The 19559-nt window shown below is 43.9% G+C and overlaps 1 protein-coding gene across 1 annotated transcript in view; it reads left to right on the top strand.

The window, feature by feature from the left end:
• Positions 1 to 17813, top strand: part of LOC133541530 (BAH and coiled-coil domain-containing protein 1) — a 260071-nt gene extending 242258 nt beyond the window's left edge. The window contains exons 18-29 of the mRNA XM_061884982.1: positions 2311 to 2484; positions 2568 to 2857; positions 8488 to 8559; positions 8643 to 8775; positions 8841 to 8955; positions 9222 to 9297; positions 12299 to 12407; positions 12486 to 12599; positions 12679 to 12822; positions 12895 to 14120; positions 14193 to 14429; positions 14514 to 17813. Coding sequence (XP_061740966.1) covers positions 2311 to 2484; positions 2568 to 2857; positions 8488 to 8559; positions 8643 to 8775; positions 8841 to 8955; positions 9222 to 9297; positions 12299 to 12407; positions 12486 to 12599; positions 12679 to 12822; positions 12895 to 14120; positions 14193 to 14429; positions 14514 to 14723 — 2900 coding nt within the window. The 3' untranslated portion in view covers positions 14724 to 17813. The remainder of the gene's footprint in view (positions 1 to 2310; positions 2485 to 2567; positions 2858 to 8487; positions 8560 to 8642; positions 8776 to 8840; positions 8956 to 9221; positions 9298 to 12298; positions 12408 to 12485; positions 12600 to 12678; positions 12823 to 12894; positions 14121 to 14192; positions 14430 to 14513) is intronic.
• The last annotated feature ends 1746 nt before the right edge of the window (positions 17814 to 19559 follow it).

Consider the following 19559-nt stretch of genomic DNA (forward strand, 5'->3'; position numbering starts at 1 on the left):
CTCAAGCGGAGGCGGATCAGCAGCGTAGAGATGTCCCCAACCGATACAGGCGAGCGGTCCATCCTGGGTCCCGACGAGCGGTCCATCCTGGGTCTCGACTCTGGACAGCCAGTACTTCATCCATGGTCATCGGACCGGACCCCCTCCACAAGGGAGGGGGGGACATAGGAGAAAGAAAAGAAGCGGCAGATCAACTGGTCTAAAAAGGAGGTCTATTTAAAGGCTAGAGTATACAGATGAGTTTTAAGGTGAGACTTAAATTATTACTAATTGTTCAAGGGGTTTTAAGGGCTTAGTGTAAACATAGACTTAAAGTACAAATACTAAATCACATTCCAAGCAATTTCGATATGCCTATAAGGTGTGCATGGACAATTAGACACCTCGTTGATCAGCCCTGTTGGTTGAAGTGTGCTACATGTGCAGCTGTGGACACTTGCCTATGAAAGGTTTTGACAGCCCTGCAGACTCAGAGACTGACATTCAAGGGGCAAGCAATGTGACAAACACACACACACACACACACACACAACTCCCACTCTTTTCCCACCCCTATGTTCTGGCTCTGCAGCATGTGGGTTTACACCAGGAAATACCGTGGAAGCACTTGGTACATCATTTTTTATGAACTATTTACAAACCCCGTTTCCATATGATTTGGGAAATTGCGTTCGATGTAAATATAAACGGAATACAATGATCTGCAAATCCTTTTCAACCCATATTCAGTTGAATATGCTACAAAGACAACATATTTGATGTTCAAACTGATAAAGATTTTTTTTTTGTTGGCAAATAATCATTAACGTTAGAATTTGATGCCAGCGACACGTGACAAAGAAGTTGGGAAAGGTGGCAAAAAATACTGATAAACTTTAAAAATGTTCATCAAACACTTATTTGGAACATCCCACAGGTGTGCAGGCTAATTGGGAACAGGTGGGTGCCATGATTGGGTATAAAAACAGCTTCCCAAAAAAATGCTCAGTCTTTCACAAGAAAGGTACACCCCTTTGTCCACAACTGCGTGAGCAAATTGTCCAACACTTTAAGAACAACATTTCTCAAAGTGCAATTGCAAGAAATTTAGTGATTTCAACATCTACGGTCCATAATATCATCAAAAGGTTCAGAGAATCTGGAGATATCACTCCACGTAAGCGGCATGGCCGGAAACCAACAATGAATGACCATGACCTTTGATCCCTCAGACAACACTGTATCAAAAAACCGACATCAATCTCTAAAGGATATCACCACATGGGCTCAGGAACACTTCAGAAAACCACTGTCACTAAATACAGTTCGTCACTACATCTGTAAGTTCAAAATAAAGCTTTACTTTGCAAAGCGAAAGCCATTTATCAACAACATCCAGAAACGCCGCCGGCTTCTCTGGGCCTGAGATCATCTAAGATGGACGGATGCAAAGTGGAAAACTGTTCTGTGGTCTGACGAGTCCACATTTCAAATTGTTTTTGGAAAAATTCAACATTGTGTCATCCGGACCAAAGGGGAAGCGAACCATCCAGACTGTTATCGACGCAAAGTTCAAAAGCCAGCATCTGTGATGGTATGGGGGTGCATTAGTGCCCAAGGCATGGGTAACTTACACATCTGTGAAGGCACCATTAATGCTGAAAGGTACATACAGGTTTTGGAAGAACATACGTTGCCATCTAAGCGCCGTCTTTTTCATGGACGCCCCTGCTTATATCAGCAAGACAATGCCAAGCCACATTCAGCACGTGTTACAACAGCGTGGCCTCGTAAAAAAAAAAAGAGTGCGGGTACTTTCCTGGCCTGCCTGCAGTCCAGACCTGTCTCCCATCGAAAATGTGTGGCACATTATGAAGCGTAAAATACGACAGCGGAGACCCCGGACTGTTGAACGACTGAAGCTCTACATAAAACAAGAATGGGAAAGAATTCCACTTTCAAAGCTTCAACAATTAGTTTCCTCAGTTCCTAAACGTTTATTGAGTGTTGTTAAAAGAAAAGGTGATGTAACACAGTGGTGAACATGCCCTTTCCCAACTACTTTGGCACATGTTGCAGCCATGAAATTTCAAGTTAAATTATTATTTGTAAAAGAAAATTAAGTTTATGAGTTTGAACATCAAATATGTTGTCTTTGTAGTGCATTCAACTGAATATGGGTTGAAAAGGATGTGCAAATCATTGAATTCCGTTTATATTTACATCTGACGCAATTTCCCAACTCATATGGAAACGGGGTTTGTACCATGATGAGGTGTTTGTGTGAATGAAAAAGAAAACATTGTATGATGTGTTTTTATCTTCCGCCAGGAGAAGAAGAAGAAGAAGGCAGTAATGACAGTGATGAAGGTCAAGAACCAAGAGCCCAACATTGCAGAGATGTGACCCCCATTTCCACCGTGACAGATCCGAGTCCTTCCTCTATTGTAAAACTTGAGGCGAATCAGAAAGCTCGGAACAAAAAGCAGAGACAGGAGCTTCACGGTAAGGCTGACTTCTGATTTAGACGTCGCAAGAAGCATCTGTTTCGTCTCACACAAGTCTGTCTCCCTACTGAACCTCTGCAGGCTCCCATAGTCTTTCTGGCGCGGAAGGCGAGGTCAAAGTAAGGAAGAAGAACCCCTCCAGTAGACCGGGCCTGGCTGCTTCGGTCCAAAGCCGCCATGAAGATCAGATCAGGGCGGATCATAACTTCAGGAGAGCGTGCGCACCCAGAAGCAAGGAGCCTCGGTGGGGGAACCACGGCAACAGAGGCAACCGGTTCCGTCGTAGCATGGGACTGCCCGTCTTCCCGTCCACCACGGAGAGGTTGAAGAGGGCAACACGCAAAAGCACCGTGTTGAGAGGAACCATCAAGGTTAGCGGGGGAATATTTGTGCGAAGATGTTGATGAGATTCAAAGGAACGATAATAATAAGATGGATAACCACAAAGGTTAGGTTCCCTGGGTTAGGGGCCAAGATCAAGCCGATACTTTTCGTATCGTTCTGTGATTCCCGCTGGTGATATTCTGTCATCCGAAGATGACAAATTCAGGAAAGGTTCATAATTATATTCTAATTCATAATATGTTGTTATTAAAAGGAATACAACTCCCTATCGTGGGATCACACTCCTCAGCCTTCCCGGTAAGGTTTATTCAGGTGTACTGGAGAGGAGGCTACGTCGGATAGTCGAACCTCGGATTCAGGAGGAACAGTGTGGTTTTCGTCCTGGTCGTGGAACTGTGGACCAGCTCTATACTCTCGGCAGGGTTCTTGAGGGTGCATGGGAGTTTGCCCAACCAGTCTACATGTGCTTTGTGGACTTGGAGAAGGCATTCAACCGTGTCCCTCGGGAAGTCCTGTGGGGAGTGCTCAGAGAGTATGGGGTATCGGACTGTCTTATTGTGGCGGTCCGCTCCCTGTATGATCAGTGCCAGAGCTTGGTCCGCATTGCCGGCAGTAAGTCGAACACGTTTCCAGTGAGGGTTGGACTCCGCCAAGGCTGTCCTTTGTCACCGATTCTGTTCATAACTTTTATGGACAGAATTTCTAGGCGCAGTCAAGGCGTTGAGGGGTTCCGGTTTGGTAACCGCAGGATTAGGTCTCTGCTTTTTGCAGATGATGTGGTCCTGATGGCTTCATCTGACCGGGATCTTCAGCTCTCGCTGGATCGGTTCGCAGCCGAGTGTGAAGCGACCGGAATGAGAATCAGCACCTCCAAGTCCGAGTCCATGGTTCTCGCCCGGAAAAGGGTGGAGTGCCATCTCCGGGTTGGGGAGGAGACCCTGCCCCAAGTGGAGGAGTTCAAGTACCTAGGAGTCTTGTTCACGAGTGAGGGAAGAGTGGATCGTGAGATCGACAGGCGGATCGGTGCGGCGTCTTCAGTAATGCGGACGTTGTACCGATCCGTTGTGGTGAAGAAGGAGCTGAGCCGGAAGGCAAAGCTCTCAATTTACCGGTCGATCTACGTTCCCATCCTCACCTATGGTCATGAGCTTTGGGTCATGACCGAAAGGATAAGATCACGGGTACAAGCGGCCCAAATGAGTTTCCTCCCTTAGAGATAGGGTGAGAAGCTCTGCCATCCGGGAGGAACTCAAAGTAAAGCCGCTGCTCCTCCACATCGAGAGGAGCCAGATGAGGTGGTTCGGGCATCTGGTCAGGATGCCACCCGAACGCCTCCCTAGGGAGGTGTTTAGGGCACGTCCAACCGGTAGGAGGCCACGGGGAAGACCCAGGACACGTTGGGAAGACTATGTCTCCCGGCTGGCCTGGGAACGCCTCGGGATCCCCCGGGAAGAGCTAGACGAAGTGGCTGGGGAGAGGGAAGTCTGGGCTTCCCTGCTTAGGCTGTTGCCCCCGCGACCCGACCTCGGATAAGCGGAAGATGATGGATGGATGGACAACTCCCTTCCAGAGACCTAAGAGGGTACCGTATTTTTCGGAGTATAAGTCGCTCCGGAGTGTCATCATCATCATCATTTATTTTTATTCCTTTCATGAAAATGCATATTTACAAGCCACGTACAATTGACACTTTGTTTTTTTTTGTTTTTCTTTCTTATACATTTCCATGATCAGAAAGGAGCAGATGGAAGAATTATATTCTTATATTTATCTGCCCCTTTTTTAACACAAATTACAATATTTTAGATGAATTCTAACTGTTCCCTCCACCAACACCCAAACTCCAACATAATTTTCCATTTTCCTTTAAGCACTTTCACAATGACACGTCCAATCTAAATCAAAACTCGGTTTGATATCATTTCAGTTTTCTCTTTTTATAACTTTTTTTAAATACAAATATATTCTTACAGCTTTTTAAGTCTTTGTTTGGAGAATTCCATGCTTTCACACCAACAACAGACAAGTATAGGTCGCACCGGCCTAAAATGCATACCGTATTTCCTTGAATTGCCGCCGGGTATATAGTATGCGCCTGACTAGAATTACTGCCGGGTCAAACCCGTTTCACAAAATAATTAGCGCATGCTTAGCATTACGGCCGGCTCAGGATTAACGCCAGGTCAAACTCCATCCATCCATCCATTTTATACCGCTTATTCCCTTTCGGGGTCGCGGGGGGCGCTGGCGCCTATCTCAGCTACAATCGGGCGGAAGGCGGGGTGCACCCTGGACAAGTCGCCACCTCATCGCAGGGCCAACACAGATAGACAGACAACATTCACACTCACATTCACACACTAGGGCCAATTTAGTGTTGCCAATCAACCTATCCCCAGGTGCATGTCTTTGGAAGTGGGAGGAAGCCGGAGTACCCGGGGGGAACCCACGCATTCACGGGGAGAACATGCAAACTCCACACAGGAAGATCCCGAGCCTGGATTTGAACCCAGGACTGCAGGAACTTCGTATTGTGAGGCAGACGCACTAACCCCTCTTCCACCGTGAAGCCCCAGGTCAAACTCGTCTCGCAAAATATTATTTTTATTAGCGCATGTCTACTGTTAGAATTTCCGCCGGGTCAAACTCGTCACGTAACAAGTCATCATTTTCAAATTGGAGGAGGCTGATTTCAATCATTTGAAATCGCATAAAGGGAAGAAGATTAATAGGTATCCATCCATCCCATCCATCCATCTTCTTCCGCTTATCCGAGGTCGGGTCGCGGGGGCAACAGCCTAAGCAGGGAAACCCAGACTTCCCTCTCCCCAGCCACTTCGTCTAGCTCTTCCCGGGGGATACCGAGGCGTTCCCAGGCCAGCCGGGAGACATAGTCTTCCCAACGTGTCCTGGGTCTTCCCCGTGGCCTCCTACCGGTTGGACGTGCCCTAAACACCTCCCTAGGGAGGCGTTCGGGTGGCATCCTGACCAGATGCCCGAACCACCTCATCTGGCTCTTCTCGATGTGGAGGAGCAGCGGCTTTACTTTGAGTTCCTCCCGGATGGCAGAGCTTCTCACCCTATCTCTAAGGGAGAGCCAGGAAACTCATTTCGGCCGCTTGTACCCGTGATCTTATCCTTTCGGTCATGACCCAAAGCTCATGACCATAGGTGAGGATGGGAACGTAGATCGACCGGTAAATTGAGAGCTTTGCCTTCCGGCTCAGCTCCTTCTTCACCACAACGGATCGGTACAACGTCCGCATTACTGAAGACACCGCACCGATCCGCCTGTCGATCTCACGATCCACTCTTCCCCCACTCGTGAACAAGACTCCTAGGTACTTGAACTCCTCCACTTGGGGCAGGGTCTCCTCCCCAACCCGGAGATGGCATTCCACCCTTTTCCGGGCGAGAACCATGGACTCGGACTTGGAGGTGCTGATTCTCATTCAGTAGCTATTCAGTAGGATTTAAGGTCCAAGTTATTGAATATGCTAAAAAGAACAGTAAGCAGCTATGTTTTCTTAATATACCGTAGCTGCGTGTGTCAAATATGAGTCATTAAATGACTCCTGCCTCCTGGTGGTAGAGGGCGCTAGTGATCATTATTGCGACTGCAGAAGAAGTGACAACAAGCAGCAAGAGCGAGCAAGGATCGTTTATTTTTTCCTCTTGCCCGCACTTTTAACACGGAGGATTACATATCTAAAATAAAACCGTTTTCTAAACTGGACTCTCAATCGAAGCAGGAGGTAATAAAGGAAGATCTCCATCGAGAAAGAGACTTTTAAAACTGAAGAAAGATAAGGAAGACTTCTATAAACAAGTTATCGATGCTTTTGATCAGAATGTGCTGCGCCTGGACTTCATTTATAAGTAAAGGTAAGAACATAATAGGTTTTTTTTTTATTAAATGGGATTTTCATGATGGTATCTTTACATCACACTCAAATTTATAAGCGCAGGCCTAAATTTACCGCATGTCTTTGGTAAATGCCAGAGTGAGAAGAGGTTTTAAATTAATTAGCACCCCGGCGGCAATTCAAGGAAATACGGTAATAAAGAAGGAAAAAAACATATATAAGTATAAGTGGAGTATAAGTCGCTTTTATAGGGGGAACACCAAGAATAGACATTTGAAAGGCAATTTAAAATAAATAAAGAATAGTAAACAACAGGCTAAATAAGTGTACGTTATATGAGGCATAAATAACCAACTGAGAAGATGCCTGGGATGTTAACCTAAGAGTCATTCAAATAACTATAACTTATAGAAAATGCTATACGTTTACCCAACAATCTGTCACTCCTAATCGATAAATCCCATGAAATCTTCTTCCTCGATGTCGCTTCTAAACAACTCTGCGAAGTATGCGCCACTTCCTCTTTTCGTTTTCTGCTGCATATTTCACTACGTCCAGCTTGTAATCTGCAGTACATGATTTCCTTTCCGGTAGCCATTTTTGTTCAGCCATTCCCAGTTTTTATAAGTTACCGCCAATGATGAAATGGTCCATTTTAATAGCTACGGCAGTAGCATATAGCATTTAGCCTTCCATGACCCTCCCCGCCGAATTCTTATTGGTTGACGTGTGTGTGCGACGATCGCTGACATTTTCTTTTTCTCTTCCGCGAATGAGTTCTGTGCACTGCTCGCAATTTGGTTGACGGCACGATGCGCACCCTGAACTATATTGTAAAAATGTGTAGTTCTACATTCGTTTTTTATTTAATTTTTTCCTTAAATTTACCACGTTGACGTTGATTAAAGTTTGTGTGTGATTTTGGCTATGGTGTAATTTTTGACCATTGTTTGGTAATATTGTAAGAGTAATTGAATGATGATAAATGAATGTGTTGTGGCAGTTGTGGATGTCACCAATGTTGATGCTTGGGGAAATACTCAATTGTTTTTCCAAATTAATATTAGTTAATGGTGAACTGCCCACATTAGAATGTTAAACAGGAAGTGCTTGAAATGTAATGGCTTTGTTGGATTTTATCAAATACATTTCTCCCAAAAATGCGACTTATACTCCAGTGCGACATTGTGGAGGGGGTCCGGTCCGATCCGGTGGCCATGTACTGCTTGCCTGTGTATCGGCTGGGGACATCTCTGCGCTGCTGATCCGCCTCGACATCTCTGCGCTGCTGATCCGCCTCCGCTTGGGATGGTTTCCTGCTGGCTCCGCTGTGAACGGGACTCTCGCTGCTGAGTTGGACCCGCTTTGGACTGGACTCTCGCGACTGTGTTGGATCCATTGTGGATTGAACTTTCACAGTATCATGTTAGACCCGCTCGACATCCATTGCTTTCCTCCTCTCCAAGGTTCTCATAGTCATCATTGTCACCGATGTCCCACTGGGTGTGAGTTTTCCTTGCCCTTATGTGGGCTTACCGAGGATGTCGTGGTGGTTTGTGCAGCCCTTTGAGACACTAGTGATTTAGGGCTATATAAGTAAACATTGATTGATTGATTGATATATGTTTTTTCCCTTCTTTATTATGCATTTTCGACCAGAGCGACTTATAAACCGAAAAATACGGTACTACTTAGCAGTAAACAGAAATCCAGCTGCCTTCCCTTTGAAGTAAATGCACAATACAGATAAATGAGTTCATCATTTCAATCCCTCTTATTGTGTACATCAGCAGAGAAATTGCTGGGCGCCATTTCCAAAGAGCGAGGATTGCGGCAAAAGCCGAAGAGCCAAGGACCCACAGGTAGGGTATTTCAAATAATCGAAATGACATTTTTTTTTTTTTTACATTTCAAGTTTTTGGATCGTTTTCTCTATGATCCGCAGCCAAAAGGTCGAGCGGTTAGTCGACTCTTGGAGAGTTTTGCAGCTGACGAGGGCTTTCAGATGGACGGCAGCAGCTTCTCAGAGGAAGAGGAGGAGGAGGAGAACAGTGATTCATGCACAAAGAGTCCTGAAGGTAAAAAGGATGCTATATCTTGTGTTTTATCTGCCAAAGTATTCATCATAATTTTTTTTTTACAGTTCCAAATTGTGTCCTGACCAAAGAACTGTTATCAGATGGACTAAAGATCCTGGTCTCTAAGGAGGATGAGCTTTTGTATGCTGCCAGGGTGCACACTATGGAGCTCCCAGATATGTAAGCCGATACATAACCGATGGCTATTTGAGTATGCCGCAAAATGATCAAAGGATAGCATGTTACATAATAGGGGTGTAACGCTACACCTCATTCATGGTTGGGCGCATACCTTCGGTTTAAGGTCACAGTTTGGTTTGGTTTTCCCGTACGCTGAGGGAACAAAATACACCAAGTAGATTGTGAAGATCTGCCTTTAAAAGGCATTTGCAGTAATACAATGGGAATGACTAATCAACAGGTTGGAAATATTCTTCTCTTTCTAGATTTAGTGTTACAATCGACGGAGAAAGAGGAAACCGAGCAAAGATCTATTCTTTGGACCAACTGCTGCGGGAAGCTGTAAGTACTTCAAAGGAAGAAAAAAAAGTCGAGTCAACTTTTCTGTTCTTAACCTTTTTTTACTAACTACTTTGTTATTTGCTTCGGAATAAAATACATACTTTGACTACGATACAAAAACCAAACCCAGTGAAGTTGGCACACTGAGTAATTTGTAAATAAAAACACAATACAATTATTTGCAAATCCTTTTGAACTTATATTCAATTGAATAGACTGCAAAGACAAGATATTAAATGTTCCAACTGAAAACATTTTTTTTTTTGCAAATAATCATTAACTTTGGATTTGATGGCAGCAACACGTTGCAAAAAAGTTGTCACGGGGGCATTTTTACCACTGTGTTACATGGCCTTTCCTTTTAACAACACTCAGGAACTGAGGAGACCATCTTTTCAAATGGAATTATTTCCCATTCTTGCTTGATGTACAGCTTAAGTTGTTCAACAGTCTCCGTTGTGGTATTTTAGGTTTCATAATGCGCCACACCTTCTCAATGGGAGGCCAGTCTAGTACCTGCACTCTTTTACTATGAAGCCATGCTGTTGTAACACATGGCTTGGCATTGTCTTGCTGAAATAAGCAGGGGCGTCCATGATAGCGTTGGTTAGATGACAACATATGTTGCTCCAAAACCTGTATGTACCTTTCAGCATTAATGGTGCCTTCACAGATGTGTAAGTTACCCATGCCTTGGGCACTAATACATCCCCATACCATCACAGATGCTGGCTTTTCAACTTTGCGCCTATAACAATCCGGATGGTTATTTTCCTCTTTGGTCCAGAGGACACAACGTCCACAGTTTCCAAAAACAATTTGAAATATGCACTCGTCAGACCACAGAATACTTTTCCACTTTGCATCAGTCCATTTTAGATGAGTTCGGGCCCAGCGAAGCCGGCGGCGTTTCTGGGTGTTGTTGATAAATGGCTTTGGATTTGCTTTGTAGAGTTTTAACTTGCACTTACAGATGTAGCGACCGACTGTAGTTACCGACAGTGGTTTTCTGCAGTGTTCCTGAGCCCATGTGGTGATATCCTTTACACGCCGATGTCGCTTTTTGATGCAGTACCGCCCGAGGGATCGAAGGTCGCGGCCTTAACCGCTTAAGTGCAGTGATTTCTCCAGATTTTCTGAACCTTTTGATTGTATTACGGACCGTAGATGGTGAAATCCCTAAATTCCTCGCAATAGCTCATTGAGAAATGTTGTTCTAAAACTGTTGGACAATTTCTTTGCGCCTTTGTTCACAAGGGGGTGACCCTCGCCCCATCCTTGTTTGTGAATGACGGAGCATTTCATGGAAGCTGCTTTTAGGCACCCACCTGTTCCCAATTAGCCTGTTCACCTGTGGGATGTTCCAAATAAGAGTTTAATGAGCATTCCTCAACCTTCTCAGTCTTTTTGCCACTTGTGCCAGCTTTTTTGAAACATGTTGCAGGCATCAAATTCCAAATGAGCTAATAATGCAAAAAATATCAATAGAATTCAATATCTGGTCTTTGCAGTCTATTCAATTGAATATAAGTTAAGATTTGCAAATCATTGAATTCTGTTTTTATTTACCATTTACACAACGTGCCAACTTCACTGGTTTTGGGGTTTGTATTTGACCCATCTAGAGTGATACAAGTTGATAAAATCAATACAGGAAGATTTCTTGCCCTACTTCCACCTCCACGGAGAGAATATATAAATATTACTACTGCTTTTAGGCACCCACCTGTTCCCAATTAGCCTATTCACCTGTGGGATGTTCCAAATAAGTGTTTTGATGAGCATTCCTCAGCTCTCTCAGTCTTTTTTGCCACGTGTGCCAGCTTTTTTGAAACATGTTGCAAGTATCAAATTCCAAATGAGCTAATGTTTGCAAAAAAATACCAACATTTTTCAGTTTGAACGTTAAGTAGCTCGTCCTCGCAGTCTATTCAATTGAATATAGGCTGAAAAAGGATTGGCAAATCATTGCATTCTGTTTTTATTCACCATTTTTACACAACGGGACAACTTCACTGGTTTGGGGTTTTCTCTCGGTTTTGGAAGAAAAATAGATTTTGATGCTCTCACACCCTAGGTACCCTTCCCTCACGAGTGAGGGAAGAGTGGATCGTGAGATCGACAGGCGGATCGGTGCGGCGTCTTCAGTAATGCGAACGTTGTACCGATCCGTTGTGGTGAAGAAGGAGCTGAGCCGGAAGGCAAAGCTCTCAATTTACCGGTCGATCTACGTTCCCATCCTCACCTATGGTCATGAGCTTTGGGTCATGACCGAAAGGATAAGATCACGGGTACAAGCGGCCGAAATGAGTTTCCTGGCTCTCCCTTAGAGATAGGGTGAGAAGCTCTGCCATCTGGGAGGAGCTCAAAGTAAAGCCGCTGCTCCTTCACATCGAGAGGAGCCAGATGAGGTGGTTCGGGCATCTGGTCAGGATGCCACCCGAACGCCTCCCTAGGGAGGTGTTTAGGGCACGTCCAACCGGTAGGAGGCCACGGGGAAGACCCAGGACACGTTGGGAAGACTATGTCTCCCGGCTGGCCTGGGAACGCCTCGGGATCCCCCGGGAAGAGCTAGACGAAGTGGCTGGGGAGAGGGAAGTCTGGGTTTCCCTGCTTAGGCTGTTGCCCCCGCGACCCGACCTCGGATAAGCGGTAGATGATGGATGGATGGATGGATGGTCTCTCACACCCACATCTACACCTCATCCGTCAAAAGAGTCTCTTGTCATAGCAACAGTCAATGGAAGCAATCTGAAAAACAGGCCCAACTATTGTTTGAAAGAGGATCTGCCAACCACCAATCACACCAGACCTCCATTGAGCCTTTCTTGGGTATTACTCAGCAAGTCAGGGTTTACAACTTCAAGGCTTCCGGTCCTTTCAGCCCCGGACTGGCACATTGGCATGGTATCGCAGCGCGGTGGATTGCCCGTGCAAGCTCTCACACCGCTTAAACATGTTTGTTTTCCTGTCCTAAGGAGAATTTACGTCTTTATTTCAGGTCCTGGATCTGCGCCCTGAGTCCCAGGCCGTGCTGAACGATGGAACCAGGGTGTGTGCTTACTGGAGTGAACGCTCACGCTGCTTGTACCCGGGCTATGTTCGCAGAGGTGATGCATCCAAAACTCCCTGAATATCCTGGCCTGGCTTTACTCTCCCGATTATTTTAATTGGTGTATCTCTTGCAGGGACTTCCACTGATGACGCCAAGCCGGGAGTGATGGTAGAGTTTGACGACGGAGACAGAGGGAAGATTTCTGTACCAAACATCCGCCTCCTGCCACCAGGTTATCAAATTCAATGTGGGTGTCTCCCAATTAGGGACTTCCAGGGGGTATTTTATTTGTAACTAATAGTTCAATGCAAATGATAATCTTCAAGGTGGGGAGACATTTCCAGCTGTGTCGGTGTCGACTGGGACAGTCAAGAAAAACCCCAATTTCAATCATGCCTCCAGTGACCGACTCAACACTCCCAGTTCTCTCAAAAACAACCATCCTCTGACTCTTCCTAAGAGAAGACCAGGTATCTCCGACATTCACACGTCCTACACGTTGCACAGTTCTTTAACCAGTAATGCCTTCCCCCCCCCTCTAGGGAGACCAAAGGGTTCTGGGAAAAAGCAAAAACAACAACAGCTGGCTGAAAGCAGCAATAAAAATTCTTCCCTTTTCGCGGCCTGGTCTTCATTGACCAGCTCCAGGAAAAGAATGACCCACAATCTATTTCAGCTTAATGGGACACCCAGAAAGACCTTGAGATTGAAGGAAGATGACTCATTTGCTTTGACTCAGATCCAACCGCTTCTGTCCGCCCCGTCCAAAGGGCTTTTCAGCAGTAGCTCCTTTGAGGTGGACTCCTTTCACAGTATCGCAAATGGCTACTCCTCCTTCTGTACCAAGTCAATGGGGTCCGGTCCAGATTCGTCTGTTGCGCCTAAAAGTGGCCCCTATGGACCGAGGCGTAGACAAGACGAGCCGGTGATGCCCAGGGGCAAGAAGTCCGGACAAGAGTTTTTGGTCAAGTTAGATCATGAAGGAGTAACGTCCCCAAAGACCAAGAACAGCAAGGCTATGTTGCTCCGTGGTGGTTCTTCCGGCATGAGTGCAATGCCTAAGACAGAGGTCTACTCCCATCCGGTGCTTTTGGTTAAAGACAATAAAAAGGGCAGCAACTCAAAAGTAGAACTTCTCTTGAAAGGATCCATACCCCAAAGAAAGCCTTCATCTTCCGTGCGTCTTGGAGAATACGGGGGCTTCAGCTCGCGTCGAGAGTGTCATAGCTCCTACTCTGATATGGATGAGGAAGAAGAAGAGGAGGAGAGGAAAAGGACTACCCTTGCATTGGCTTCGGGCGGACTACGAACCGCTGGCCATTTTCTCTCCCATCTCCCCGTTTCATCCTCCTCTTCTGGTTCATCCAGTTCCTCTTCATCAGGCTCGATCTCCAGTTCGAGTCTTTGTTCCTCTGACAACGACTCGTCCTACAGCTCAGAGGACGAGGAACGTTCTACACTAATGCTACAGAGTTGCCTGTCGTCTCATCGGGGGCTGCTACGACCCAGCGAACCCTCCACTTCTTCAAGGCAACATTCGTTTGTTGCCAAAGCTTTGGCTGTTTCTAATACCAAAGGATCTTCCGACAGTCACATGTCCAACGGCAAATCCCTGAAGAGGAAAGCGTGTTCGGTCTCTAAGTCATCTCGAGAATACGTGAAGAAACCGAGGATGCTACCAGAGGGTAACTCATGCATTTCAAGACCCAAGATGTCCACATTCCTTGCAGGACGCCAGATGTGGAGGTGGTCTGGCAACCCTACACAGGTGAGACGAGTCAACCAGTATCCAGGTTGTCTGTAGCCTACATTTTTTCTAAACGTGTCCGGTTTTCTGCAGAGACGAGGTCTTAAGGGGAAGGCCAAGAAGCTTTTCTACAAGGCCATTACTCGAGGAAAAGAAGCCGTGAAAGTGGGAGACTGCGCCGTGTTTCTCTCAGCCGGACGCCCTAACCTTCCCTACATTGGTAAAATCGAGAACTTCTGGGAATCCTGGACCTCTAGCATGGTGGTCAAAGTCAAATGGTTCTACCACCCCGAAGAGACCAAGCTGGGAAAGAGGCATCGAGATGGCAAGGTAAGCAGAAGCGATTTTATTTGATTTTTTTCCTGAATCTTAACATTTTAATGCGACAAACCAAAATCCATTTGATTTGTCCAGCACGCCTTGTACCAGTCATGTCACGAGGACGAAAACGATGTCCAGACAATCTCTCATAAGTGCCAGGTGGTAAGCCGGGAGGAGTATGAGACTATGACATGTGATCAGAAGCCCAACAGTACCTCTCCAGACCTGTACTACCTGGCTGGTACATATGACCCTACTTCCGGTCAGCTGGTCAGTGCGGAAGGGGTTTCGATCATGTCCTGAACCTCTGCTAAGAGGAAACTACTGAACAATTGCTCTTATACCTGCACACCCTGCAAGACCCCCCCAGGCCTGTTGCTTCCTTACACACTGGAGACGATTGGTGTCTTAACGGTTACTGGAAGAGAAGGAGAGTCCCCCTTACTGGTTCTTTCAGACAGAACCGGCGGAACTTTGGGTCTCCTTGTTCATTGCAACCTTCAATAACTCGTGTTGTATCACGGGATTGACCCACACACCACAGATTTCTATCACCAAAACAAAGCTGCATTGAACAGGGGGCCAAGAACCACAAGTCCTGATGGTCCCTTAGGACCAATTTTTTTTTTTTGAAACAGAAGAATTGAAAAGCGAGACCCCGAAGCCTTGCATTCCTGGGAAAACGTGTAAAGTAGATGTCTGTAAATATTCGGAAATTGTCCCAAAAACCAAGCCATACACTTCAGTACCTCTCACCTGTCTTCACGGTTCAGGTGTACTTTGTACAGACGGATTATCGTATCGTGGTCGGATGTCTATATGTACATAAAAGCTATTTTATACGGGAGTATATTGTATATACGTGAGATGTATCTTTCCATGTTGGCGATTGATTTATTTTTATATGTGTATAGATTTGTTTGAATTGTTTTCTTTTCCTTTTGGGGCGGGGGGGGGGGAAGAAAAAAAAAATCCTGATTGAAGATGTTCGCATTGCACTGCATATGCCCTGCTGAGACAGAAACAAAGACACGGCACAGACGAGAGAGAAGGATTTTTAGTCCGTCAACAGGTCAATACTCGCTTTTCTGAGAGATGCGGAGCCATTCTGGTAAAAAAAAAAAAAAAAAAAGGTCAAGTGGCTTTTTTTTTTTTGTATATGTTCTGTTACTACGAATTTTTTTTTTTTTCAACCTATGAATTTTTTTAATTATTATTTATGTACGGTGGGGCAAAAAAGTATTGGGCAAGTTCTCCCACTTAAAATGATGACCGAGGTCTGTAATTTTCATCATAGGTACACTTCAACTGTGAGAGACAGAATGTGAAAAAAAAAAAATCCAGGAATTCACATTGTAGGAATTTTAAAGAATTTGTCTGTAAATTATGGTGGAAAATAAGTATTCAAAGCTCTCACTGATGGAAGGAGGTTTTGGCTCAAAATCTCACGATACATGGCCCCATTCATTCTTTCCTTAACACGGATCGATCGTCCTGTCCCCTTAGCATCAAAACAGCCCCAAAGCATGATGTTTCCACCCCCATGCTTCACAGTAGGTGTGGTGTTCTTGGGATGCAACTCAGTATTCTTCTTCCTCCAAACACGACGAGTTGAGTTTATACCAGAAAGGTCTATTTTGGTTTCATCAGACCACATGACATTCTCCCAATCCTCTGCTGTATCATCCATGTATCCATTTTGGTACAAACTCAACTCGTCGTGTTCGGAGGAAGATTACTGAGTTGCATCCCAAGAACACCACACCTACTGTGAAGCATGGGGGTGGAAACATCATGCTTTGGGGCTGTTTTTCTGCTAAGGGGACAGGACGATTGATCCGTGTTAAGGAAAGAATGAATGGGGCCATGTATCGTGAGATTTTGAGCCAAAACCTCCTTTGAATGCTTGACCAAATACTTATTTTCCACCATAATTTACAAATAAATTCTTTAAAATTCCTACAATGTGAATTCCTGGGATTTTTTTTCACATTCTGTCTCTCACAGTTGAAGTGTACCTATGATGAAAATTACAGACCTCTGCCATCATTTTAAGTGGGAGAACTAAATACTTTTTACCCCACTGTACTTCTTAGTTGCTTGATTAGACGGATCCCAAATGGACTGCAATCACATACGAAAACTAATTTAAGTGTTGGTGATATGAATATACTTCATTGACGACATTTGTGCGTGATGAGAGTTCTCAACGATTGCCTACGCTAGGGGTCCCCAACGCGGTGCCCGCGGGCACCAGGTCGCCCGTTAGGACCAGATGAGTCGCCCACTGGCCTGTTCTTAAAATAGCTCAAATAGCAGCACTTACCAGTGAGCTGCCTCTATTTTTTTTACATTTTATTTATTTACTAGCAAGCTGGCCTAGCTTTGCGCGACGTTTTTAATTCTAAGAGAGACAAAACTCAAATAGAATTAGAAAATCCACGAAAATATTTTAAAGACTTGGTCTTCACTTGTTAAAATAATTTTTATTTTTTTTTGCTTCATATAACTTTCAGAAAGACAATATTAGAGAAAAAATACAACCTTAAAAATTATTTTAGGATTTTTAAACACTTATACCTTTTTACTTTTTAAATTCCTTCCTCTTCTTTCCTAAATTTTTTTTTTTATTGTAAAGAATAATAAATACATTTTGATTTATTCTTCATTTTAGCTTCTGTTTTTTCGACAAAGAATATTTGTGAAATATTTCTTCAAACTTATTATGATTAAAATTCACAAAAATTATTCTGGCAAATCTAGACAATTTATAAAATCAAATTTAAATCTTGTTTTAAATTATTTTGAATTTATTTAAAAAAAAAATTTCTGGAAAATATAGAAGAAATAATGATTTGTCTTTGTTAGAAATATAGCTTGGTCCAATTTGTTATATATTCTAACAAAGTGCAGATTGGATTTTAACCTATTTAAAACATGTCATCAAAATTCAAAAATTAATCTTAATCAGGAAAAATTACTAATAATATTCCATAAATTCCTTTTTCAATTTTTTCTAAAAGATTCAAATTAACCAGGTTTTCTCTTCTTTTTTTCGGTTGAATTTTGAATTTTAAAGAGTCGAAATTGAAAATAAACTACGTTTCAAAATTTAATTTTCATTTTTTTTCGTGTTTTCTCCTCTTTTAAACCGTTCAATTAAGTGTTTTTTTCATCATTTATTCTCTACAAAAAACCTTCCGTAAAAGGAAAAAAAATGTACGACGGAATGACAGACAGAAAAACCCATTTTTTTTATATATATATAGATTTATTTATTAAAGGTAAATTGAGCAAATTGGCTATTTCTGGCAATGTATTTAAGTGTGTATCCAACTGGTAGCCCTTCGCATTAATCAGTACCCAAGAAGTAGCTCTTGCTTTCAAAAAGGTTGCTGACCCCTGGCCTACGCCAATCAATTTAGGAACAAGACCGGGCATTTTATTGAGGACAATTTTTTTCTTTGCACCCGTCACGCTCGCAAATGCATCATTTTATAACACGACCCTGAAAAACAAAACCAAAGTGGCTCGAGTAACTTTATTTGAATTTTTAAACTATTTGAATTTTAATCTATGTAAAGTAACCTCTATTGAATTTTGAATCTGAAATCACTGGTAACTTCTAGAAAGAAAAAAAATTACTTCTCCACTTTGTGTATAGACTCTGCATTGTGACAATGGCTGCTTCTTGCACATGTTTTGTCGAGTGCGGGCACGAGCGGCGAAAAGGTCCAGCGAGGAGTGTGACGGCATGAACGTCGAGGTACTGACAAAATAAGAGCGTTATGTTATCTATTTCCGTTGCATCCTCTACACTATGTTGCCAAAAGTGTTTGGTCCGCCTCACTGGAACTAAGCCCTGAAAAACAACCCCGCACCATAATTCCTCCTCCACTAAAGTCTGACATGTACCGATCTCCTGGCAACCTCCAAACCCAGACTCGTCCTTTTAGATTGCCGGATGGTAAAGCATGATTCATTATTCCAGAGAAGTGTTTACGTCAGTTTTCTTTGGCTTACCGCTTGGTGGCTGAGTTGCTGTTGTTCCCAAAATATCCAATTTTCTTCTAATAAAGCTTACTTCGGCTTCACGGTGGCAGAGGGGTTAGTGCGTCTGCCTCACAATACGAAGGTCCTGCAGTTCAGGGTTCAAATCCAGGCTCGGGATCTTTCTGTGTGGAGTTTGCATGTTCTCCCCGTGAGTGCGTGGGTTCCCTCCGGCTTCCTCCCACTTCCAAAGACATGCACCTGGGGATAGGTTGATTGGCAACACTAAATTGGCCGTAGTGTGTGAATGTGAGTGTGAATGTTGTCTGTCTATCTGTGTTGGCCCTGCGATGAGGTGGCGACTTGTCCAGGGTGTACCCCGCCTTCCGCCCGATTGTAGCTGAGATAGGCGCCAGCGCCCCCCGCAACCCCGAAAGGGAATAAGCGGTAGAAAATGGATGGATAAAGCTTACTCCGGAATATGTTGGAACGACTGGATTTGTCGCACCGATGGCATCCTATGACAGTTCCACGCTGGAAATCACTGAAAGCGGCCCGTTCTTTCACTAATGTTTGCTTAAGTGCTTGATAGTATGCACCTGTGGCTGGGCCAAGTGATTAGGACGCCTGATTCTGATCGTTCGGAGGGGTGTCCAAATACTTTTGGCAATATAGTGTATTTTGTACAGTACATGCACATACTCAATTCTAACTGTGAAGGACAATCAGATTCACAAAGCAATGGACTTTGGGGGTTCATTCAATCTGAAAATGACTTAAATTTCTATTTAATTTCGTGCCAAGAACCTTTTTTTTTCTTTGTCTACTTAAGTCTCATTTTTATATGCAATCATGACTATGTTGTTGTTCACGGAAAAAAAAAAAAAAAAAAAAAAGGTTTATTTTGTTTGCCAATACACTATTTATTGTTAACTGTCAATGTTGCTTTTTGTTTGAAACAAAGAGCGCTTTATGAGAATGTCACATTGTTTTCCATTGGTGTGATGTCGCATTTTTTGCATTTCTTAAATAAATGAAAAAAAAACGATAAAAAGTGGTCTTGTAGAGGCCAAATTGACAAGAAATAAAAATGAAACAAAAAAAAACACTGGATTGATCTCGTCCACAAACTTTTGTGAATAACTCATT

Source organism: Nerophis ophidion, linkage group LG23, assembly GCF_033978795.1.
Source record: "Nerophis ophidion isolate RoL-2023_Sa linkage group LG23, RoL_Noph_v1.0, whole genome shotgun sequence".
NCBI lineage: Eukaryota > Metazoa > Chordata > Actinopteri > Syngnathiformes > Syngnathidae > Nerophis > Nerophis ophidion.